Raw genomic sequence first — 24,457 nt, forward strand, 5'->3', positions numbered from 1 at the left:
GTGGCAACATTTATAGTTTCATTTGTAGGCATAAACGAAAGTAAAGGTTATCCAAGGGATTCTGTAACCTGCATGTTTCCTGCTGTCTGTTAGTTTTTCTTCCTTTCCTTTCCACACAAACCCCTTGTGTGTGTTAAACTACTTGGCAATAAACTTATTTCTGATTCAGCAGTACACATTTTAAAACACTGGTGATGACATTTAGCGTCCGTCCTTGGAGGGAGATCAGTAGGTGAGTTCACACAGCTGTTCACACTGTGTGACACCTCAACGAGGTTTGTGGGGAGAGACATTTCTGCCCCCCCTTCCTCCCATCAGTGGCCGCTGTTTGACTCTTCAAGCCTGAATTATGCTTCCGCGTTAAATCGACGCAGAGCCTACGCCGTAGGGATCGCGTCGCCGCGTAACCCTACGGCGTAACTACGCGTTGGTGTAACGCGGAACCATAAACCAGCCTTGACGGGGCGGAGGGCGGCGCTGCGCCCGGCTATATTGCCGGCGGCCTCGGAGCTCGTCGCCCCCTGTTTGCTGCGCGTTTCAAGCACCAAGTAGTCCCCTCGGCTCGGCAAGACATGGCTGGATATCTGAAAGTGCTCAGCTCGGTGACGAGGTCCGCTTTGAGCAGAAACCCCGCAGTGCTCGCTCCGGCTGCAAATGTCCAGACTTTGCAACAAAGGAACTGTGAGTAAAGAGAGAAGGAAATAAAGAGGGGGTCGCACCAATATGTTAAGCAGCATTTGGTGTGTTGACATGGTGGGGGGTTTTCCACACAGGCCAAATAGGATCTCGTTGCGGTTTTAATGGTTTTTCCGAGCTTAGAGAAAACTGCAAATCAAACCACTCACAGAGTTTCATTTACAGCTCATAAACAAGTCAAATGCAAGTAGTTTTGGAGGATAAAGAACATGCACAAGTGTAGAAACCCCCGACGGCCGACCGAGCGTCTTTGTTGTGCGCCTGCAAACTTGCAGCGCTCGAAGGCAAAGTGAGGACTGATTTGTGAAAGGAGAAGTCATTAGTCCTCTCTAAAATCTGCCAAACCAAACAAACGGCGGGGAAAGGTTACGCGAGGTGATGCAAAACGAAAGTAAGAGTAGTATATTTGTGAAAAGTGGCTGCAGGAGGACGGTTTTTGCGTTTTTACGCAGCATTTGCGGAAATTTAGACGCGCGTCGCTGGAGGTGTCGGAGAAAACGCTCCTGCAAACCAAATGAAAGCTGCTCAAAACCCAAACTGGGGAGCTTGCTCTTCGACTGTCCTGTTATTAGTGCCACAATAACTTGTCAAACTTTTCTTGTCAAGGTCAGCCTGCCACGGTCTACGAGACCCGGCTGTGTAGAGCAATGGCTGCCGCAGCTGCCACATACCGGTTTCCCTCTGGGTCCCATCCACGAGACACAAACCCTCCACTTTTACCCCTTTTTAATCTCTAAAATCAGACCCAGTGGCTAATTTTGAAGCTGGCTCTAAATTTAAAAGGAAACGCACACAGCTAGAAAGACCTTGGACGTGTATGACTGTGGGCTTTGGCAGGGGCCCACACTTCTAGTCTGATCTCTAACTTTCATACAGCAGATTAAAGTCAAGAGACACTGATTGATCTTTACTGGTGATGATGATCGTTGGTTTTTAGTCCAACAGAAAATGAAACTAGAAGCTACTTTTATGTGTGCTGAAATGAGAGAAATCGGATAAACTTTCTCACAGGACAGTTTTGTTCTTGATCATTCAAGCTGGATATGAGTGTTTATTGCAGTCGTATGTTGTGATCACAATCTACACAGAAGCTTCTTTATACTGCTTGTAAAATTGACTTTGAGTGTTGTTGGAAGTCAAAAAGATAAGGTGCCAATCATATTATATGGTTTGTAAAATCCATTAGTTCCTCATGGTTTCCATTTGTGAGCTTGTGGTGAGCAGTTCATTAATCAGCCTTACTTCAACTCAGTCTCCTCTGGATCTTATGCATGAGCTGTTTTTTTTACTTTGCAAATGTCTCCTGGGTATAGGATTAAAACTGGCTAACTTTCTACACTGACTGTCTGAAAACTTTGACGTCATCTTGAGAGGCCGCAGACTAGTGTGTCTTTGACCGTTTGACCTCAAGTGTATGTTGCACGTCGACTTGTGTCCGGTGCATAGACTTTGAGTCTTAAACTTAAGCAAGAAACTTAAGTCAGTTTCTTGCGCTGCAGGTTTTTTAAAATCTTCTTAATACTAAAGTTGGCACTGATTCTTGTCTTGTTTAGACAACTTAAGGATTTTGTACCTTATGCAGGTGAGATCGTGTACACATTTACAGCATCTACAATTTACAAAACATACTAAAGACTTGAGGTGACTGTAACCCTTCGTAATGTTTCAAACCATTGCATTTTTTATTTATAGTTACAAACTTCTGCCTTTCTCAAGCAACAAGTGGAAATGCGTATTGTGCAGAGCAGTTCTCTACTGCATGTGCAAATGATGTGGCAGGCGGGCTCACATGACTTGTTTTCAGCTGGCCCTTCACAGTCCACATTCAGTGGTTACATAACCAGCATGGCTCATTTCTGCCCTCCCTCCCCCTGCAGTGAGATGGAAGAGGCCTACTTTTACAGACTTAGAGAACACTTGTCAGGAATAATGCCAGACCAGACGGTATCCAATAATGACTTACCCATAATGCACTATGACAGAATTCTCAACTTTTTCCGAAGCACATGGGAAAGGACGAAGAGAGTCATGAAATTAGGAAAAAACTCCAGCTCATCTTATTTTGTTGTTTGAGAGCAGAATTATTGAACCCGAGGCAGTGTCACACACCATATATTTAACCATATTGGCAGTACCAGCTGAGAAATGCTCTTTGATTGTGTTTTTATAATTCCATTTCAGTAATGACAATGAAAGGGCTTCTCATGATGATTACTTTCATTAATACATTTCCAGGTCATTTGCAGGTCATTTCAGTTTATGAAACATGAGTAATGTCTGCCATAAATACCTGAACCAAATGCAATCTTCAAGTACGCGTTTGTCCTGCCAGCAGTCGATATGCTCAGAATAGCCTGTCTGTTTGCACTCTCAACATATGAAAAGCGGCGCATTTGAAATGTTATATGGGGACAAGAAAGTCATGTACTTGCTAGAAAATTCTTTTTGAGTTTATAGATTATTAAAAGACCTGATTTTTCTTGCTGCTGATAATTTATTTCTAATGAGCAAAAAATATATAGTTACTTAAGTCCCCTTCTGGTGGAATCATTTGCTGAGAAGTTGATTGTCACACTTCCCTGTGATGTAGTCTCCCAATATCCACATCGCCCAACTCACTGCTGCCCTGCAATTCAAAAGATGTGCATGACCAAGACCAAACAATATCCAGTACAAAATGCTCAGGAATCCATCCTGGATTAGACAGTGCTGTGACACTGGCTGTTATACTACTGTTACAAGGAGATCACAGCTGTTTTTCCTTGGAGGTTATTTTCAGTGCGCGGTCACCATGCTGCCAGTGGGGCTTGTGTCATGTGTGAAGGTTGGGAGAGGAGCTCAGGGTGTTTGGACAGGTGCTACGCCATCCCAGCGAGCTCAGATATCTTCACAAACCCACGTGGGCTTTTAGGTTTGAGTAGATTGGCTTTTTAGTCTTGGACACTAAAAAGTGTTAGTTGTACAGGATTTCCTCATGACTCTGATTGTTTGCTTGCATTACTCTGGGAACTTGGCTTTGATAGGGTTCTAACTTGGCTGGGAAACCTGACACTCACTTGATCCTTCTGCACCTCCCCTTGTACTTTTCAATTCACTAAAGATTGGCCTGCTCTAAGGACTCTCACACACTGAGCAGACTAAGAGAAGATATGATTAAAGTTACTAATCCATGTTGGTCCTGATGGAAGGTAAACAAGTCCAGACACAATCTTAAAGAGTGAAAATAAATCATGCTCAATAGTTCTTCAAAGCTTGTGATTTAAAACATTAATGCAGGTTTTTTTTTCTATTTTTCTTTTTTAAGCATAAAATTGATCGTGTTTTTAAAAAGATTTATTCATATAAAAATTAAAATGTTCGGTTTGTTTCAAAAGATTTAAGCTTGAAGTTTTTTCTTCTTCCAAGTGTGAATTGCAGTTACTTATTGAACATATTCTGTAGGTCATGTGATGCTCAGTGTTGAAGTGAGCAAGTTTGTACGCGTTAGTGTGTGTGATACGACTCAATGCAGCACCTGATCAGCCACTTATGGTTATTGGTAGTTGTTCAGTTATCGGTGTGTAACATGAAATGTTTTGTCATGGTTTTCCGGACTGTTGGACTCGGACATATTATATTGTTGAACCTGATTTAATGATGTATTTATTCTGTCACAGATGCCGACAAACGCATCAAAGTGGCCCAGCCGGTGGTGGAGATGGATGGAGACGAGATGACCAGGATCATCTGGGAGTTCATTAAAGAGAAGGTGATGAAGTGGCTTTCAGATAGGAAGACGATCCCTCCGCTGAGCTTCCTGGGCCAGTGTCGGGCCAGTGTTTCTCCATCCAGATCCTCAGGACCCACTGCCCCACATGTTTTTAGATGTTTCCTTGCTCCAGCGTAGCTGTTTCAGATATATGGATCCACCTCATCAGCTAGTCATCAAAGTCTGCACAAGTCCATATGTTGTAGCTAAGAACTGTCTAAAAAATGAGGGGCAGTGGCTCCTTAGAACCAGAAATACTGGTCTGTGACTGTATTAAAAGATGGGCCGACTGACATGTGGGAAGGGTTATGCAGAGGTAGGGCTGGGTGATTTTGGACAAAAATAAAATCCCGATTTTTTTTTTTTTTTTTTTTTTCTCTGAAAACCTGATTTTCGATTTCGATTTTTTTGGTAAAACTACGAAAGACAATGGAATAAATTGTTTCAAATATTTTATCTTTATTTTTAAAGAAAAATAGCAAACAAATTTCCCTATTGGGAATGAAGTGCAATTGAAAGACACTGTAAATCCTCCTTGAGTTTAGTAAAGTGACAACATTTACACTTTTTCTTGACCAAACAAAGATAACTAGACGAGCTCTGTCTGTAATGCAGCCAGCTGCAAAAAAGGAAAATCGATTTTCCGATTTTCCTTTTTTTAACATCGTCTTGATTAATAAATCCGATTTAGATTTAAAATCGATTAATCGCACAGCCCTATGCAGAGGATTATGCATGATGTCTGGGTGGAGGTGAGGGGATAGATGTTCTTACCTCCTGGAGTAAAACAGAAGCATGAGGTTGTTTGCCTGTAAGCGACGCCAGAGATGGTTTTCTGAAGAACAGAAGCTGGAGAACTCTGTGGTGAATTGAAGATTCTAATTCTTCTCCTTTTTGTTTCTTTTTGGATCTTTAGCTCATCCTGACCCATGTAGCTGTGGATCTGAAGTATTATGACTTGGGTCTGCCGTACCGTGACCAGACTGATGATCAGGTCACCATTGACTCGGCCATTGCCACTAAGAAGTACCATGTGGCGGTTAAATGTGCCACCATCACACCCGACGAAGCCAGGGTGGAAGGTCAATAGAAAGTCTTTACTTTCTTTTTTTTTGTTTGTTTGTTGCCCAATGCCTTGAAGCCAAATTGATTTAGATATAACTGAGTCTCACAGGTATAGGAAAAAGAAAAACGCCTTCATATTTCACACTTCGGGTGATTCTTACAGTAGGTGTAGGAATATCGGTTTATATTGGCAAACAATAGTGGCTCGCAGGTCAGGATGGATCAGGCAAAAATGGTCTGATTCCAATCACCAGCCTATCCCCTCGCAAACCAAGTGCCATGCTAAACCAAGTACCATTAAGAGGATGTGACTCTTGAAGGTCCTCCAACGTCAAATCTACATCAGTGCATGCTCGGGAACCACCGCATCCACAAATCCAAACTAGGAGCAGTCTTGTCTAAAGGACTGCTTCAGTGAAGAGTAAAAATGCACAGCAGAAACATTGGCTGTGGTTTCATATTTCAAGGCAGATTTTTACAAAGTAGGGCTAATTTTGTTGCAATCAAATAACATTGAATTTCACAAACAATCTGATTATGCCTGAAATGTCAGACGGCAGGTTACCACTCTGCTGAATAACCTTACAGAATTAGAACTCTGTAGGTGTTTTCTGCAGGTAATCGAAGCCAATGCATTGAATAAAAATTAAATGAAACATTTCCAAAATGAAAGCTCATGAATTACAAGAAAGAGAGACATGTCATCAAAGTACTGGTTATAGACTTGGAGCAGAATTTAAATGGTACATACTGTATTTCAGCGTGTTATGAGTAGTCAGTGCTTTCAGATTCTGTGTAAGACGAATGAGGATTTCCCAATCCTCGCTGGTTTATTTCTACACTCTTCCTTCATCAGGAGACCCCTTACTGTGTTCTATTTTCATGTCACATGTCTGTTCTTGTGTTGCAGAATAGATGTTGACATGGCATCTATAGTGCAGAATGTGGTTAAGCTTAAATGAATTGGCAATCAAAGCGTGTAATAACTTTGTGGTGAATGTTGCTTTGCACTAATCTGCAATATCTGCAGTTTAATCCCTGACCCTCAGGCATTCCTGCATTGTTGTAATATTTTGAAGAAGGCAGTGGTACAAGATATTTACTGCCACATTAAAAAGATCTTTTCAAAACGCAACATAAAGTGATACTCAGACGTTTTGGTTGGTATAAATCACTGAAAACAACAATGACACTGTCAGGGAGCGAAGCAGAAATGGATTGTCTCAAAAACAAAACTGAAATTAAATGTCAAACGTGCTTATTTGGTTCCTAAATTTTAACTATTTCGAATTCAAAAGCCACCAGAAATTCAATTACGCTGTTTATGAATCAAGTGATGTTTTGGATAAGTGACCTCAATAGTAAAAGCAATCGGATGCTGAAATCTGTGTTTAAAAAAAAAAAAAAAAAAAATGTGATCAATGGTGCGTGTTATTTTTTCAATTTGTAGAATTTAAGCTGAAGAAAATGTGGAAGAGCCCCAACGGAACCATCAGGAACATTCTTGGCGGCACAGTCTTCCGTGAGCCAATCATCTGCAAGAACATTCCCAGGCTGGTTCCCGGCTGGACGCAGCCCATCACCATCGGCAGACACGCTTTTGGTGATCAGGTGAGTGTCAACGCTGAGGAACGTGTTGCAGACTAGATGCGTCTCTCCACCTTTCTTTGAAATGAGCTCTCTGTCACTTCTTCTGCAGTACAGGGCAACGGACTTTGTTGTGGATAAGCCCGGAAAGTTCAGAATCATCTTCTCTCCTACTGATGGAAGTGCTGGCAAGGAATGGGAGGTGTTTGATTTCCCTGCCGGTGGCTGTGGGATGGGCATGTACAACACAGACGAGGTGAGCAAATTATTCATCCACAATGGATACCGTGGCCTTCTGTATACTTTTACTGTCAACGAAAATCAAAATATACAAGCAACATTGACATTTACTTACTAAAATTTAGCTGCCAAAGGTGCTTTTGTAAAGTTTGAGCCCCTGCAGTAGAGCTACTTACTTTCAGCCTGCGTCGCTACTGTTGTGTTTGCCTTCGTCAGCCCGGTCTGTTTGATTTAACAACATCAGAGGTCATTGTCGACGACTTTCATTCTGACAAGGGGAAGGCTGTTAACCCCTTTACAACTGATAAAACCCGCAGTAGTCATGAGCTGTTTGTTTTCCCTCGACACCAGTCTATTACAGGCTTTGCACACAGCTGCTGCCAGTACGCCATCGCCAAGAAGTGGCCCCTTTACCTGAGCACGAAGAACACCATCCTTAAAGCCTATGATGGCAGATTTAAAGACATCTTCCAGGACATCTTTGAGAAGTGGGTATCTTCTACAAATGGACTTCTGCTTACTGTACTTTTGAGGTCTATAAATTGTAAAAAAAAAACAGCGTGGGAACACAAAAATAAAACTCTTTTAATCCCCTCCGCAGGCATTACAAGCCACAGTTCGACAAACTGAAGATCTGGTATGAGCATCGGCTTATCGATGATATGGTTGCTCAAGTGTTGAAGTCCGATGGAGCCTTCGTGTGGGCTTGCAAGAACTATGACGGTGATGTCCAGTCTGATATTCTTGCACAGGGTGAGATATTTGGAAACCACATCTTTCTCTTTGTTTGCATTTGTAACTACTCAGACCTATAAACAGAAGTGTGCTTTCCAGCTTCAGGGCCGATCTGTGTGGCACTAAGAAAGGATTTTGTTTCCCGTTTCAGGTTTCGGCTCCCTGGGACTGATGACATCCGTCCTCGTCTGTCCTGATGGCAAGACTATTGAGGCTGAGGCAGCTCATGGGACTGTGACAAGGCACTATCGCGAGCACCAGAAGGTTTGTAACCATCAGTCCATGTCAGCCTCACAGTTTGGTATCAAAGAACATTTCAAGTGGGGTACCAAAGAGAAACTCTGTGAAGCCACATAGACTACGTTTACATGCAGTCAAAATTCGGGTTATTGCTAATATTCCGGTTACTGAAACATTCGGAATATTCCGTTTACATGGTAATTAATCATTTGGGATATCTCGATCAAACCAGCGACGCCTGGAGAACATCATGACGCAATTCCCGTCATTTCCGCTTCTTCTTCCTGTATCCAAATTCAAAACAAATGCTGCTTCGTGCAACTTTTCGCTCACCTTCTTGTAAATCTCGCTATCCCGGTACTTTCTACTGTCTACTAATGCCAAAATGTTCATATCCTTCATTACATTTATGAAGTGATTAGTCTCATTATGTTGTGGAGCAGAAGCTTCTTATAAATGATCAGAACGTGTGGCTTTAAAAACGGACATTTATTCTCCTAAAACAAGTTGCTTACAAAGAAAAACGGGAGAAAACCGATCTTTCTCCGTCAGCTGTCAGCTGTCAGTTAGAGTCTAAAGCTAACGTTTGACACACGTTAGACCACTTCCTGTAGACTTCAAAATAAAAGCGAAACCGGAAATAGCGTATTTTCAGTACAATCCATTTAACGTTTATGTTCATGTTCACTTTACTGTAAATAGCTGTAAATAAACTGTAAATACTAAATGTAAATATTTTTAACATTTAACAGCTCTAAGTAAACAGGAATTATCTGTTTAAATCCCTAAAATTAAAACAATTCACAACACCTTACTCCAAAAGTGTGTCGGGGTCTTGCGTTTCTCCGTGTTTATAAGAAATTCCTGGACTCAAAAGTCCAAGATTCCTTGCGAAAAGAGCATGCGCAGAAAACAAATTCCTGTTCCGTTTGATGGGGATATCCCGTTTGACTTATACATACATGACCAAATATTCTGGTTTTAAAAGGAGTAACCCAGGGGTCATATTCAGGTTTTTAAAAACCCGGATATGAGCAAATTCGGGTTATTCAAAGGGGTTATTGGTTACATGGCCGTGCAAAACCAGGTTATTGCTAATATTCAGGTTTTAAAAGGGTTATTGACTGCACGTAAACGCAGTCACAGTCTTGCTTCACTGTTTAATTTCCGGAGCTATACTGCCACCATGTGGTGAAGATATAGTATGATACACATGTTCAAAAATGGTACAAAGTTGGTCCAACACAAGATATCGAGAGAAAAAGTTTCAAATGTTAACATTGTTCTCATCTGTACGTTCAGGGCAGACCCACCAGCACCAACCCCATTGCCAGCATTTTTGCCTGGACCAGAGGCCTGGAGCACCGAGGCAAACTTGATGGCAACCCCGACCTTATCAAGTGAGAGATGTAGTTGTGACTGGAGTGAGATTGCACTTAATGTGGAAAATGACAGAAATGTAAAACTCCATTTTATTTGCAGGTTCTCACAGACTCTGGAGAGAGTGTGCGTGCAGACCGTCGAGAGTGGCGCTATGACCAAGGACCTCGCAGGCTGCATCCACGGCTTGTCCCAGTGAGTTAAATTCACCGTCAACACTTTGAAATATAGTTTTTGCCTCACTAAGCTGATAGTGTATTTACTTGTATTCAGTTAAGATGAGTCATGCCTAAAATCTGGGCCTAATATTTCATAATTGGCATGTAGGTTTACAGCTACTTTGCTTAGTTTTCATATAATTGCTACATTGACAATTAACTAAACTATGACTTTGTAAGTAAACACTGCTGTGTCGTGCAGCATTTGCTGTGGGTCATGACAAACATTGTATTTGGTTGCATAAAATGTTTTTTGCTTCTGAAGGTTAAATGAAGGGTTTTCCTGGCTACAACAATTAGACAATTTCAAAATCTTGACCGATTTGTCAAAACATGCAAGTCAGCAGACATCAGGCCATCCTCCACCCGTTTTTGATATCATAAATCTTCCCAACACAACTCAGCAGTTTCACAGTGGGAATTCCAAAAATTATGCAAACTCTCACAGAAATTCCCATGTGACCTCACAAGAAAAACAAATGTGACCCTTTAGCCGTTTTGTCTTGCAAAACGTGTCTACTAAAAGATATTCATTGTATTGCTTCAACTCTTCAAGAAGGTCTTATTTTGTTATTTTCCATTTGGTTAAGATTGGTCTGTTTGTTGCAGTATTTGTTTTAGTTTTTTTTTTAGCTGTAGAAGTACATTAAATCCAGTTGGCAAGGCCACCCCGTCTGCTCGCTCTCACCGGCTCTTGCTGGTATCCTCTCTAAATATCAGCCATGTGAGATATTTGCAGTTGGACTCCAGCTCAACTGGAAGCATTAAAATAATTTGACACCTCACACGTGACAATTATTGCACAAATAACTTGCAGCAGTCAAGCTATTAACAATAAGGAGCGGAAAGATCATTGTATTTAAACAACTTTTTATATATGTACATCAGTAGTGGAAGTCACTGCTGATGTGTTTATACGTTTATATACAGTACATACTGTACTTATATATTTATATACTTTATGTATATAAACAGGTGGGTAGGGTGGCCTTTTTTGTTTTATTTAAATATAACCAAATGAAATAAAAAGCAAAAATCTCAGACACCTAGCCAGTTTAACAAGATGTTTAAGATCAAAAGACCTTTTCTGATTCAAGCCAAATCTGTTATCCTTTCTTTGGAGGATTTACATGATTTCGTTTCCAGCAAAAGGCTTTTTAAGTTGACATGAAGTTCCAGGAACTGTAAGAGGCACAGCGAAACCTTCACCTTGCACTTCTTTATGTCTTTCCTCTGCCTGTGAAATAGTTCATGTGCTTCAGGCAGTGACGCACAAAACAAAAAAAGGAAAACAAAGAAAAATTGACCAAGTCTTGTGCTTCTAAAGATGTGGCGCGGTTCTTTTCATTAAATTCTACACACTCCTCTCAAAACATTTCACACTGAGCTTTGTTTTGAGGAGAAGGGAGAGGTTTTCATGACTCTGTCACTGCTGGATAGAGAAGCTGCTCAGATTGCTGCCGTGTGAAGGTTCGAGGGAGTGGCTTATTTTAAAATGCTTTGAAATTTTGATCATGTGGCCTTTAACTCGTGCCACGGCCCTTACAGACAGAATACAGGCTCCTGGGGTTCATAAAGGTTAAAGAGGTTTGGTTTCCAACAATCCTTTTGTCTTTTTTTTTCTTCATTTTTTCTTTTCCTGACCCGTTTTGAATCTCCTATTAAGAACTTTACAGGTGACGCATTCACACTGGATTAGAATGATCTGGGGACCTGCAGCAATTTGTAATAATTGCGAAGGACATCTGATTTTTAATCCAGTGTCAATGCACCATGTCTGTAAATGGTAAAATACAAATTTTACTGTAAATTACCTACCGTAATTCAGTGAACCCCGAGATCATAATTTTAATCCCATGCGGATGCCCTCTAGCAATTTATTTCTTTTAAATCCCTTTTGGAGCTTTTTTTCCTGCTTAACTATTTCAGATCCTGTACACAATGTTGCATCGTATTAAGACTTTAATCTATATCAACCACATACAGCGTGATGATCTGATATTTTTGGTGGGCAAACAAAAATAAATGAATCAACATCAAGCTTTACAAGTATCAAGGAGCTCTGGTCAGCAGAAGAGTCACAATGACATGGCGAGTTGCTGCAGCTCGCAGTAAGAAACGATTCTTTCATCAAACACACAGCCTGAATTACGGCACAAAACCTTTAGGCTTCAATGAAACCTGCGATTTAAGTTTACCATTACCACGGCAACGTAAACACGTAGCCAGATGCATTATTTTCCACTTTTGTCAAACTTTTTCTCCAAACTCTTAACTGTAGTTTCTGATCTGAAGTTAATGTTAAATAAAAGGTAATTGTTTGTTTTTATTAAAACGCACGTCCTCACGTCACTTCTGGGATCATTGTCTGTAAATTATAGTAAACAGAGTTCACTTTTCCAGGGGAAATGTGCTGATGTAAATACAGATGTCAGGTCCAGAGGTCATTTTTAGTCCAGTTCAAATGGTAAATGACGTGACTATTAAACATTCTCAGAAGCAGAGGAAAAAAAACATTTTAATAATAAAATATTATTCCATCAAAAACACAAAGACCACTCATCTGTTTTTATTTTTTTATTCTGGGCTGCTTTTCTTCTTTTTTTTTTTCCAAACAGTTTGAAAATGTCTAGAACTCCTACAAATGGTCACATCCTTTCTCTTTACCAGTGGAAAATATATTTTATGAATCTTACATTGTCTATAAAAAATAATTTAGATTAATCATACAAAAGCTCATTAGGTGCTGTTCTAATTTGAAGAATGTGTCAATTTAATCTCTGGAACGTCTTTACTTTTTGGGACATTAAGCTGATAATAGCACCCGGAGAAATTAATGAGCATTTGGTGCATCCAATGTCAAATGTCCTCACTTCAAATTTTCAATAATTTCCACGTGATAAAATGTTAGCACGGGGCAAGACCGCATTTACCCAGACTCTAGCCTGCTAGCTCTTGAAGAAAACTAGTAGTTTGCAATAAAACGTAAATGTCAACATGCTCACACATTAACGCTCGGTTTTGTTTAGACCTCAGACAAAAAGTCCTGCTGTTCTTCCCCCTCACGTACGAGTTATCTTCGGCGTGTAGCTGCGTCCACATAACAAAATGTGGATCCAGGCGATGTTGAGCTTGTGTAATACACAGACTGCATCCGTCTTTGTCCATGAGCAATTACGAGTCTTGGTATTTACGAGCCGCCGCTTCACTTCGTGAGGCTGTTTTCTGGATACATCTAGTTTGTATGCCTGGTCACGTTGTTTCACGTAGCTTGAGCTAAACTCGCGCCTTTGGGCCAAGGATTTAAGGTTTAAGGAAAAGTAGACGACCGTCTTTCAAATAGCAGAACTTTGAAGTACTAACACAAAACTTGTTTCCTTCACATTCTTATGCCCACTAACGTGATTTGATAATGTTGCTTTAGTTAGCAGTCAATTAGTAACCTCTCCGAGTCTCCCCGAGTGCCATATTGTCTCATTTGCTTTTTGTTCCACCTTTTCAGTGTGAAGCTGAACGAGCACTACGTGAACACCACAGACTTCCTCGATGCCATCAAAACAAATCTGGATAAAGCCCTGGGCAAGTGAAGGACTTGAAAGAACATAGCTGGCATAGAGATGGCATTGTCTCTCTTTATGTTTTTGTACCTCATTTTTAACTTAAAAGGTCAATAAAATCCACTTGCATTTCACCGGAAGGGAAATACGATGCTGTCCGTAAAAATATGTTTTCTTCTAAGATGTTAAATGGTCGAGTCGTCCCTCCACCCGACGGCCCCCTAACTACCTGCTCCATTATGTGCAAGGTTTTATTTTTGTAACGTGTACTGTATTCAATAATGTGCCTTCACTGAGCAAGACTGAAACCTGTGTCACACATACTTGCCAATAAATCTCCTTTTGACCCATCGTCTGTGTTTTGCATAGGTCTTTTAGACAAATGATAAAGGCTCAAACTCTAAAGGTAAATAAATTTATTTTACAGCTTTGCCTGGTACACAACATTATACATACAACTCTATTCATATTATCTTCACACTAAAGTCTAATACAGAAAGCCATGTAAGCCGAACATTTCTCCCTTTTTGTATCATCACTGAAATAGTGACGCTGAATACAGAAACTGTTGATAAAAGAAAAGGAAAAAAAACAAAATTAGCATTTTTATTTTCAATGCACGATATCATTTTCAAATGGACGCCTTGTTTGCAGGATACAAGTTTGAAAAGCCAAGCAGTGGGAAACTGAATACATTGAGCATTTCCAAATGATTTTCCACAAGGTCCACGGCCCTGTCACATGTTGGGAGGTTGTCGTTCATCACTCGAGACCAGCGTGCAGGGTGATGGATGGCGTGCTCTCGCAGACACACCGGGGCACTTAATATTTCTGTCCGAGTTTGGTCTTTTTTTTGGGAGGGTTTTTGTTGAGATTCACACATTTAACAGAAAAAGAAACTGCAGAACAAATGCTGGGTTTACATTTATTTATTTATTTTTTAAATAAAAACTGCGGCGTTACCTCGTGAATATCCTGATAAAATGGTGTAAAATGGTGAGGTTCGTTTAGACGCCCAGTCTGTTCTCTGCGTGAATCTTTTGATGAGATTTGAAATAAATGGCTCGGAGGTGAATGTGAATGGGATTTCATGAGGTTTGCAGTCGGACCCCGGTAAATCCAGTGTGTCCAGCGAGAGAGAAGGAGAGAGCGCGGCAGCACCCATAGGTGCAAAAATTTGATCCAGTTCTTTGGTAAAGGGATCCCACCATTTTAAAAGACCTATTTCCATTAGCATCTGAAGACATTCTACTGAAACTGTTACATTCATAGACTAGAGATCAATACAGTGATGCTTGTAAATGTAAAAAGTAGACAAAGTGGTCCTCAGTGCGGTGCACCGGTTGAGAGTACCAGCCGACATACAGGACTGATACACTGTACAATAATATACAATAAAGCACAGGTTGCAAACCAAACCAGAGTTTCAGTCATTTTGCAGACCTTTTTAATTTGTCACAGTATAAATCAAAGTGTATCTTTCATCCTCTCGATGAGCTTTGGCAAGTAAAAGAACGCTTGTTCCTTTCCCTCACGCCTCACATCGGTTCAGAGGAAACGGGATTGTCTGGGTAAGTGCAGTGTAACAGAACAGAAGCAGTTGACGCTCGTCGTTACCGGACATGTGCTTTTATAATTAGGCTCAGATGATCTCGTTAAGCCGCTGACAGCTTGTACAAATTCATAGTTTTGTCAGGTTTTTTTTTTTCCTTTCATTTAGCTAAATACTTCTATTTTAGACTTCCCCTTTTTTCATATAATCTGATACTTGCAATGTTTTGGATGAAAATATGACTCGCATAAAAAGTATAGATTTCAAACGCTAGCAGTGATTCCAGTGCATAATGATGTGCAGTGTGCTGGGCCTCCCGGCCCCCTGCAGGAGTCCCAGCTCTATGCCTTTAACAGCATGAAATAAAATAAACAATCCTGTTTTTCATTAGTTCAGACTTCTGTTCAATTTGGGCTCATTTCAATAATTCATGCAGTGCTGAAGCGCCCTGCACTCTTTCCATAGGTGCTGTAATACTCCATTTGAGAGATTTTGGCCACATCCGGTGTGTTGTTGTTGTTCGCCCGGTTTTCTCGCTCGCTGAATTCAAAGCTCTCCTCTTCATAGTCCTCCTGCGCTTCTGTCTCTTGTGGGGGTTCTGACAAAACAAAACAAACAAAAAAAAAAAAGATAATTATGATCCTGTGTTGCCCTTAATAACATGCAAACACTCCTACAGACGTGTGACCACATTGAGGACACTATTGTCCCTCCCCCTCCGTATCAGTCTCCACTGACAGCCACGTCTAATCCCGGAACTGCTATATTTACTAAACACACATGGAGGGGGGTGACAGAAACATCCAAATGCTCGGCTAGTAACACAAGCGGAGTGGAAGAGCATCAGAAACGGGCTGAGTGACAGTAATGTGACGTGAAGCCCTCAGAGCGGTGGATATTTGTAACTCACGACCCGCAATCTGCAAAGTGAATCTGTTCCAAAGCGGCGTCTAATTAGAGCGAAAGACAAGGTTAATCACCGTGGCCGTCTATCGTGGCGTCCATGATACCGTGTTTGACCTTCATGTGTCGACTGAGGTTGCCCTTCAGGTTGAACTTGCTGGTGCAGTAAGGACACTTGAAAGGCTTGCTGCCGGCGTGGAGGTGCATGTGGCCGAGGAGGTTGTACATTCTGTTGAAGGACTTGCCGCAGACCTGAGAGACGAGAGTGCAGCGGTCAGTGCAACCAGCAGGCCCGAACGGAGAGCGTAAACAAGTCAACTTGTGGCGTACCCACCTTGCATTTGAAAGGCTTGACTGGAAGGTGGACAATCATGTGCGTCTTCAGGGTCTGCTTCTGGACGAAGGTCTTGAAGCAGACGTGGCACTGGAAGGGCCTCACGCTGGCGTGGATCAGCATGTGCCTCTTCAGGTTGGCAGACAGAGTGAACTCTCTGGCACAGACGTCACACTTGAATTCTTTCATACCCTGGGGAAACAAGGTGGTTGAAACTATTAATTAATTTGTCTATATATATGAGGAAAATAAATAGTGAATCACCAGGAGCTTGCATGTGTGTGTTGAAGATTAGAAATCTAACAATGTAAATAAACTTGTTTTTGTAAAGATCCCTCTATTATTTCCATGTTAAATAAAACGTGTATGAAGAATAGCAGTTCTCAGACTGAATAGGTGAGTAATAAAGAAAAAATAAAGAGGAAAACAGTGATTCATGCATGCAACTAGGTGTGGTTTGAGCCAAACAAAAACCCAGATGCTTTTGAAGGCTGTGTTTACAAAGCAACTGGTTTTGTAAGAAGAAATACGGGGATGAAAGCGTGTCTTTTACCCCACTCCCTGTGATTCATGCAACAGCCCAAGTAAAGACAAAAAAAACCTTGAAACATTTCCTCCTTTTTGATATATTTGTGTGATGATAATGGGATTTTTTTTTATTGCAAAAAGATGCTTTGGTCATTTAGTATATCAGCACAAGTTTTGTTTCCAGCACAAGCGGTTGAATGAAGGTGCGTGTCAGGGCGTGGGTACCTTGTGAGTGAGGGCGTGCTGACGGAGGTGGTGGATCTGGACGAACTCCATGCCGCACTCTGGGCAGACGTAAGGCCGCACGTTCTGGTGCTTCATCAGGTGGTTCTGCAGCTGGCTGCGGTAGGCGAAGGACTTGTGGCACTCCGTGCACTGGAACGTGGTGGGCCCCTGGTGGCTGCTCAGGTGGCGCTTCAGGTGAGCGTACGTCGGGAACTCGAGGCCGCACTGCGTGCACACGTGGCACTGGCCGTTCTCGTGTTTGTTCTCGTGGGTCCTCAGCTCGCTGGGGTAGGCGAAGCCGCGGCCGCAGAAGCGGCAGCTGTAGGGCTTGACGTCCGTGTGCTGCAGCATGTGCCTCTTCAGGTGGCTGGTCTGCGTGAAGGCCTTCTCACAAACGGTGCACTTGTGCGGTCGGGTCCCCTGGTGGGTGAGCAGGTGAGTCTGCAGGTGGCTCGGCTGCTTGAAAAGCTTGCCACAGTGCAGACATTCGTGGGGCTTAATTCCATTATGGCCCAGGATGTGAGTGACCAGGTTGTATTTCGACGTGTACGACTTCTCGCACATGCGGCACTTCCAGCGTTTCAGACCCTCTCCCACATCCACGCAATAAGACTCATCGATCTGCACGTTGATGTCCAGTCGGTCGATCTGCATGCGTCTGGCGAGGCCCTCGGGGTCCGACCACAGCATGGCCTGGCTGCTCTCCTCGTACTCTCCCGGCATGGCGATGTCAGCGGACTCATAAGCGGCCTCGTTGGGTTCGTAGAAGCGGTTCTCCAGGGGACTTCCCGTATCCGTACTTGTCTTTAGGTTCAGTGCCTCGGGTTGTTCTTCCTCTTCTACCACCAACTCTTCTTCCTTCTTCTCCTTCTCCCTTCCACAAGTGTCTTGCCGCTGTTGTTCCGGCTGTCCGTCCGTCTGCGGCCTGGGAGCGTCTCTCACGCACGAGGGGCAGTTCCTGAAGGGTGGTTCCTCTTTCAGAGGACCTTGCTGAGCGGCCTGTCCCTCTGACTTGTCGGGGTTGTGCCTGCTGTTCGTGTGAATGCAGGACGGGGTAGTTTCAGTTTCAAGTCTTTCACCTTTAACCAGGGCCTGAGGAGCAGGTTGTTTGGGCGGTTGAGCGTCCGATTCTTCGTCGCTCCTCGGCCTCTTGGTCCTCCCGCGGGGTCCGGGCCGTCTCCTCTCGCTGCAGTGGGGCTGGGGCTCCGACTCACCCGCCGGCTCGGCCAAGTAGTCTCCGTTGGCCCCTATCAGCTGGTCGGCGTATTCGTACTCCAGCGACTCGGGGGGAGGAGGGGGACAGTCCCTGGGCTCCCCGGTGTAAAAGCCGTTAGGGGCGATGGTGGCCCCAAATATTTCATTCTGGGAGATGAGGCCGAGGACAGCAGCCTGAGCCAGAGACAGCACCACCACAGGCTCCGTCTGCGTGCCCACGTCCACGTGGCCTTCAGTCATCTTTGGGTAGGAACGCACCAAGTGGCCACTCTCTTCCTCCTGGAAAGAAACAAGAAAAAGACAAAACATATAGAGTGTAAAGCTAAAGTAACTCTTCTTTGTTTCTGTTGTTGATAAACCTGCTTTCCTCGTTTAACCCCATTTCTCCTTGGCAGCCTTGTAACATTATAACTTGCTGAAAACATTTTAGAAATTCAGCGTTGCAGCCTGACGGAAACTAAAGTCATCTTTCATGTTTGTCAGGGCTACTCTGTGAAAAAAACAACACACACACACTCAGGCTACGCCTCACGTCTTCTCTCTGAATCCACATTACATTAGATTGAGGAGATAAGCCAGATCTGTGTTAGCACCCGACTTCCTTCCTCCACCGGCTTTACAATAATAAAGAAACACAACAAGGGATGCAGGTCCAGCCAGGAAGCTGACTTCCGCGGACTGTCCTCGGCACTTCCTGTGGGGTCCTGGGACAGCTCTGACTCGGCTCCAACTCAGCCCATCGTTGGAGCAAAGTTGCACTAATGTGATGATACCTGCAGCACGGGGCTTCCTCAACAGGATGATAAATGCCAGCAGGAAGTCTCATATCCATAACAGATACGAGCCTCTTGCTCATTCTGTATTCCAGACCGGTGCTCAAGACTCCACCAACATAATAACTGCGTGGCTCAGAAGGGTTTCAGATCCACATGTTTACTTTACTGCTCATGAAAGCATAACAACAAAAAAAAAAAACAATCTACTTTGGGAAGAAACTGCAGTGCAACTCAAACTGGTCCTTGTGTGGTGACGGAGGAGTGAGCGTGCGTGGCTTGCTACTGGTTTCAGGTTGTTTCTCAGCGTGGATCCCACTGGTTGGGAAATGTATAGCGAGCAGCTCTGACCCCCTGCTTTCCTTTCAAGCACTTTACCCTTCACTGTGCCATGCAAGAAAGAGCTGCTTCCCTTTCTGACACAACGCTGCAAGAAAAGCAAAGATACTGGGGAAAAAAGGGGAGAGGAAGAGAAGATTGAGTGAAGAAATAAAGGTGTTTGTATGTGTGTGTGCGTGTGTGTGTGTGTGTGTGTGTGAGAGAGAGAGAGGGAAGTAGACCTGGATGCCCTGATAACCACGTCATTTATAATTACTGCTTTTAAAGTAGTCAGACAGAGACAGACTGTGTGTTTGTGAGAAAGAAAAAGAAAAGAGACTGGGTGTGTGTTTAAAAGCGTATGTGTGTATTTGTGTGTGAGTGTGAGTGAGTGAAAGAAAAGAGAGGGAGGTATGAAGAAAAGGAGAAAGAGCTGTGGGCGGGGGAGGAGTGGAGGGAGGGAGACGGAGAGAGAAATGAGATGGAGGGTCTGAAAGATAAAGAAAGAGGGGAGGGAGGGAAGGGGAATGAGAGATTGAGCGAGCATGTGAGAGGAGGGAAGAGAGAAAGGAAAAGGAGAGGGGTGTGTGTGTGTGTGTGTGTGGGGGGGGGGGGTAGAGACAGAAAGACAGAGTGAGTAAGAGAGAAAGAGGGGAAGGAGGGAGGGGGAGCTGTACAGAGAATAAAAAGCACAGCAAAATGAAAGGCTGACAAAATGAAAGAGAGAGAGACAAATGACAAGTAGACAAGAGAAGGCAGGGTAATAATTGCAGGACTGCGTATACTTTCACATTTAAAGTTCCTGTGAAAGACACCTAAGGACAAACAATCAGAGCAGCGGCAGGAAATTTGCAGCCGACGGAAGCACAACAGTGTTTTTTCTTCTTCTCTTTCTCTTCTAAAAGCTGTTCCCACTGCAGCACTCAAAGTAACCCGCATTCGGACAAGAGTGTAAACACCTCCTGAAACTACTACGCAAGTTACCAGCAGACTCACCCCGGCACCACCCCCCCCCCCTCCCCACTCCCCGGCCCCGAACAGCGTCCTCCACCTCCAGTTCCCAAACTCACCACATTGTTCCTGGAGTGATGTTTGAGGTGTTTCAGGGATCTCATCCTTCAGGAGAAATGAGTGGAGTAAAAAAATCCACCTCCTATTTATATCTGTGGGAGAGTGGGGCGGTCCCACGGCTCATCCTCCTCCTACTGTTGCTGTTATCAGAACTGACTGTGCCTGCCCCCCCTCACCGGTCCTCCACCCCGCCACACACACTCACACACTCGTACACACACACACAGACACACACTCATACATACACACATAAAGCATCACCCCATTTCTTTCTCTTCCTCCCACCCTCTCCTTCCCATCTCACTTCTCTTTCTCTCTTCTTTTCTCTTACAAACAAACACACACGCACATGCACACACACACACACACACACACACACACACACACGCACACCCACATCTTATCTCCCTTTCTCACTACATACAATTCAGCATGACCCTTCAACACACATTTCTCTTTAAGGCACACAGGCTCTATCTTTTCTTGATCGCACTTCATACTTTGCATTTCCTTTTTTCTTTTTCTTTTTTTTATGACCATGCGCTCAATTGCACAAACAAAAATGAATCTAATCAGCAGTTCCTCTGTGAGCGTGCTGTTAAATATCTGTGAATATATGTGAACACGCACGCACACATGTATATACATATATACATATATATGTGTGTGTGTGTATGTATATGTATATAATATGTAGCATTTGGTGTGTATGTGTGTGTGTGCAGCACACAAACACTCTTGCGCACTACAGGTGGATGTACGTCTGTCCGAGTCGACGCTGTCGGACGAATAATGTTTAAATAGAGAAAAATACAGAAATGTTAACTTTCCTGGGAGGGCGAGTAGTTTGCATGCCATTGTTTTAGGATTCAAAGTAATTAAGTTTTGACACAACCTGAAGTATGTGCTGTCTGAGAAATGTTGAAAAGGGGAGAAAAAAAGAGTGAACAAGTGACAAAAGAAAAAAAGAAGCAGAAAAAAAAGCAGTTAGAAGGGAGGGAGGAATACAGTCGTGGGGTAGAAAGAATAAGGAAGAAAGAAAGAAGCGGTTGGGGGGGGGGGTGAAGCTGAGTGGAGGAAGTGAAGGAGGGGGTGTGAAAAGAAAGAGACAGAAAGAAAAAGGGAGATAGGAAAGAAGGCTGGGGGTGGGGGAGGGAAGAAGAGAATGCAGCAAAGAAAAAAAAGGAGGAAGAAGGGAAAGCAGAACTGGAGGAGGATGAGGGAGGAGGAGGAGGAGGAGAGTGGAGGGGGTTTAAGAAAGGATGTGGCAAAATAAAGAGAAAGAATAAAAGAGAGGAAAAAGAAAGGGAGGGGGAGGCGAGGAGGGGGTTGGGAAGGGATGGGAAGAAAGATAGAGGGAGAGTTGAAAGAAAATGCGGTGAAAGAGAAGAGTGGGGTGTGTGTGTGTGTGAGGGGGGGCGGGGGGGCAGAGGAAAGAAGAAGAGACAAAAAAGAGAAGAAAAAGGGGGATGGTGGAGTGTGAAAATAAAAAAGAAGAGTCCATCAGCAAGAGAAAAGAGAAAGGGGGGGTGCAGAATGAAGTAGGAGAGGAGGTGGTGGAGGGACGGAGGCGGGGGGGGGGGGGCAAAGGGAACTGAGAGAGGAAAGGAGATAGAGAGAGAGAGGGAGAGAGGGAGGAAAAGGAAAAATAGCAAGGGAAGACATTAACTATTGAACTTCCAGATTTCTTGCAGCCAGTCGGAGAGCCGCGCCGCCGTGCAGAACCTGCGGGTGAAGCCCGGGTCGCTCGTCCGTCCGCACCAGACACGACTCTGATCATTACACTGCTATTATACACTGTCTGCCTCCCTCCACCTCACCTTTCCTAGCAAACACACCGGAGACGAGTGCAGGAGAGGGAAAAGTGCATCTGAGACAGGCGTGAGTAGGTATAGGCACAGGCGGTCGCAGCAGCAGCAGCGTAAGCGCACACATGCCAGTTGTGACTGTGAGACTCAGGACTGTGCATAAACATTTCCTACTAAATAACAGGAAAGGGCAAACCTTGAAAACCCTGATCAATCAGCAGCAGCTGGGAGTGCTGCGAGAATGAGAAAGATAGAGAGAAAGGGGAGTGGAGGGGGAGGAGGGAGAGATAGGGAATGAGAGTGAGCGTGATGGAGGGAGGGGGAGAGGAAAGAGAAGGAGATTGAGTGAGGGTGTGAGATAGCAGGAAGTCGAGGGAGAGAATGGGAGTGAAAATAGAAGGAGAGCAAGGGGAAGAAACAAAGAGATAAGAGGCTGAAAGACAAAGAAACCACATGGAAGAAACAACAAGGGACACGTACATAAAACAACACAGAACTAGCCTATGGGGAAAATGAAAAAGACACAGACAACAAAAGTTTCGGGGGGGAAGAAGAAATGCTCTGGCTCCTCTCCAGGCCCGAGCGTTCATGACGGCAAAACCTGCTCGCTTGTCCATTTGCATGAGTCGGGGCCCTGGGAGACCGACGGTGGGGGAAGACCACGGGGATAATCAGCCCGACGTTGCCGACGCTTTGTAGATTTCTACAGGTTAACTTTGAGATGTGAGAGAAGGAGTGAGGGAAGCGAGCCGTTGCCCGAGCTCAAGTGTGCTAACGCTCAGCTGGGATTTCAGATGTGTTTGTGCATTTGTCTGATGTCTGAGATCAGGGACGAGCAAACACACACTCACACACACTCACACACACTCACTCACACACAACACAAACACCAGCGTGCTTTTTCAGTTCTCCACATCCCTGAGACAACACACTTCTGACACTGGATTCTAATTTTTTCTTCAACCAGCAACTGCTTATTGCCCCCCCCAAAAAAAAAAAAAAAAAAAACTGGGGGCCCGGTTCAGGCCCGGTTTCTCTACAGGACAAACATGCAGAACATCTTCTCTGGGATGTAGGTTAAAGTTAGGAATTACTGTTTCCAGTGAGAAAGAGGGAACAAGTCAAGGAGGGGTGGAGGCGGCGGGGGGGTGCAACAGTTTCGGATATCAGCTGTTCGGTTGTCTGTTTCACCCCCTGAGAAAAGCTCAATGAATCATGCAACTGCAGAAGACTCATTGATGACAACTCTTTCTTTGTGTGTGTGTTTTTAGTTGGTTTTTCATGGCAATAACCGTGTATAAGACCATTGAGTTAGCATCGCCCAACTGCTTGAGCTCACATTGTCAGTGTTGTTTCTTCATCCAGCCAAGTGACAGGCTGCATACAGCCCGAGTTTGCTCTGGCTGTGTGTGTGCATGTGTGTGTGTGTGTGTGTGTGTGTGTGTGTGTGTGTGTGTTCATGTGTGTGTGTGTGTGTGTGAGAGAGAGAGCCGCTGTGCTGGGTGATGGCTATAATTCAACATCCTCTCACTGTCAGGCAAACTGGAAGCTGTGCAGGTTTGCGTGCAGGCATGTAATCGCTTCTCTGTTCAGGTGAGGATTTTCTTCGAAGGACGAACTCAGTGGAACCAGTTTGTTCACTGTTTTGAACTTTGAGCTGTCGTCAAACTGATGTCTGTGTGTTTCTTTTTTTATTATTATTTTTATTTAGCTGGACATCACCTCAGACTCTTTACAAACACCTCCTGTTATTCCCGGCGTAGGATCTCTCTCACCCCTGCATGGCAGGCTGATATATCAGTTAGTCTCAAGCATGATTAGCTGCTGTAATTAAGCCTTCACACACACCCAAACACACACGTGTGCACACACACAAACAGACAAAACAACACACCAGGCTTTTTTCATGAGCACGGAAAAGATAATCACACAGCTTGAATCTAAGCGATGCAGATGGAATATAACAAAACTGTATAAACGCAGCCACACCCTGCTTGTCGCACGCCTCCGGGTTCTTCCATCACGGTCAGTGGGAAGAGACTGGACAGACAGACACAGGAGTATTCATCAACATCACCGCTCTCACCCACCCCCGGGAAGCAGAGCAACTTTTAATGCAAGGTGTGCGTGATCAGACCGTATAGGTAAATCACTTGCAACTTCCAGCGCCGTCTTGCACATTCCTGATTCAATATTGATGTTTTCCGTGTTTGCTTGCACTTCCACCCTCATGTACTCTAATATTGAAACAATTTTCCCACTCA

At 43.7% G+C, this 24,457-nt stretch overlaps 2 protein-coding genes across 2 annotated transcripts; one reads left to right on the forward strand and one right to left on the reverse strand.

The window, feature by feature from the left end:
• The first annotated feature begins 511 nt into the window (after nucleotides 1-511).
• Nucleotides 512-13,817, forward strand: idh2 (isocitrate dehydrogenase (NADP(+)) 2). Its single transcript, XM_061721878.1, has 11 exons — nucleotides 512-681; nucleotides 4,353-4,444; nucleotides 5,361-5,526; nucleotides 6,960-7,120; nucleotides 7,209-7,352; nucleotides 7,688-7,824; nucleotides 7,938-8,089; nucleotides 8,223-8,335; nucleotides 9,614-9,711; nucleotides 9,794-9,886; nucleotides 13,412-13,817. Exons 1-11 carry the CDS (start codon nucleotides 573-575, stop codon nucleotides 13,494-13,496), a joined length of 1,350 nt encoding a protein of 449 aa, XP_061577862.1. The 5' UTR covers nucleotides 512-572; the 3' UTR covers nucleotides 13,497-13,817.
• A 48-nt stretch (nucleotides 13,818-13,865) lies between these two features.
• Nucleotides 13,866-20,430, reverse strand: znf710a (zinc finger protein 710a). Its single transcript, XM_061721877.1, has 5 exons — nucleotides 20,385-20,430; nucleotides 17,009-18,502; nucleotides 16,256-16,447; nucleotides 15,999-16,173; nucleotides 13,866-15,616 (listed from the first exon to the last, which is right to left on the reverse strand). The coding sequence occupies exons 1-5, from the start codon at nucleotides 20,427-20,429 to the stop codon at nucleotides 15,447-15,449; spliced, it is 2,076 nt and encodes a 691-aa protein (XP_061577861.1). The 5' UTR covers nucleotide 20,430; the 3' UTR covers nucleotides 13,866-15,446.
• Between the last annotated feature and the right edge of the window lie 4,027 nt (nucleotides 20,431-24,457).

Source organism: Cololabis saira, chromosome 5, assembly GCF_033807715.1.
Source record: "Cololabis saira isolate AMF1-May2022 chromosome 5, fColSai1.1, whole genome shotgun sequence".
In the NCBI taxonomy this organism is placed as follows: domain Eukaryota; kingdom Metazoa; phylum Chordata; class Actinopteri; order Beloniformes; family Belonidae; genus Cololabis; species Cololabis saira.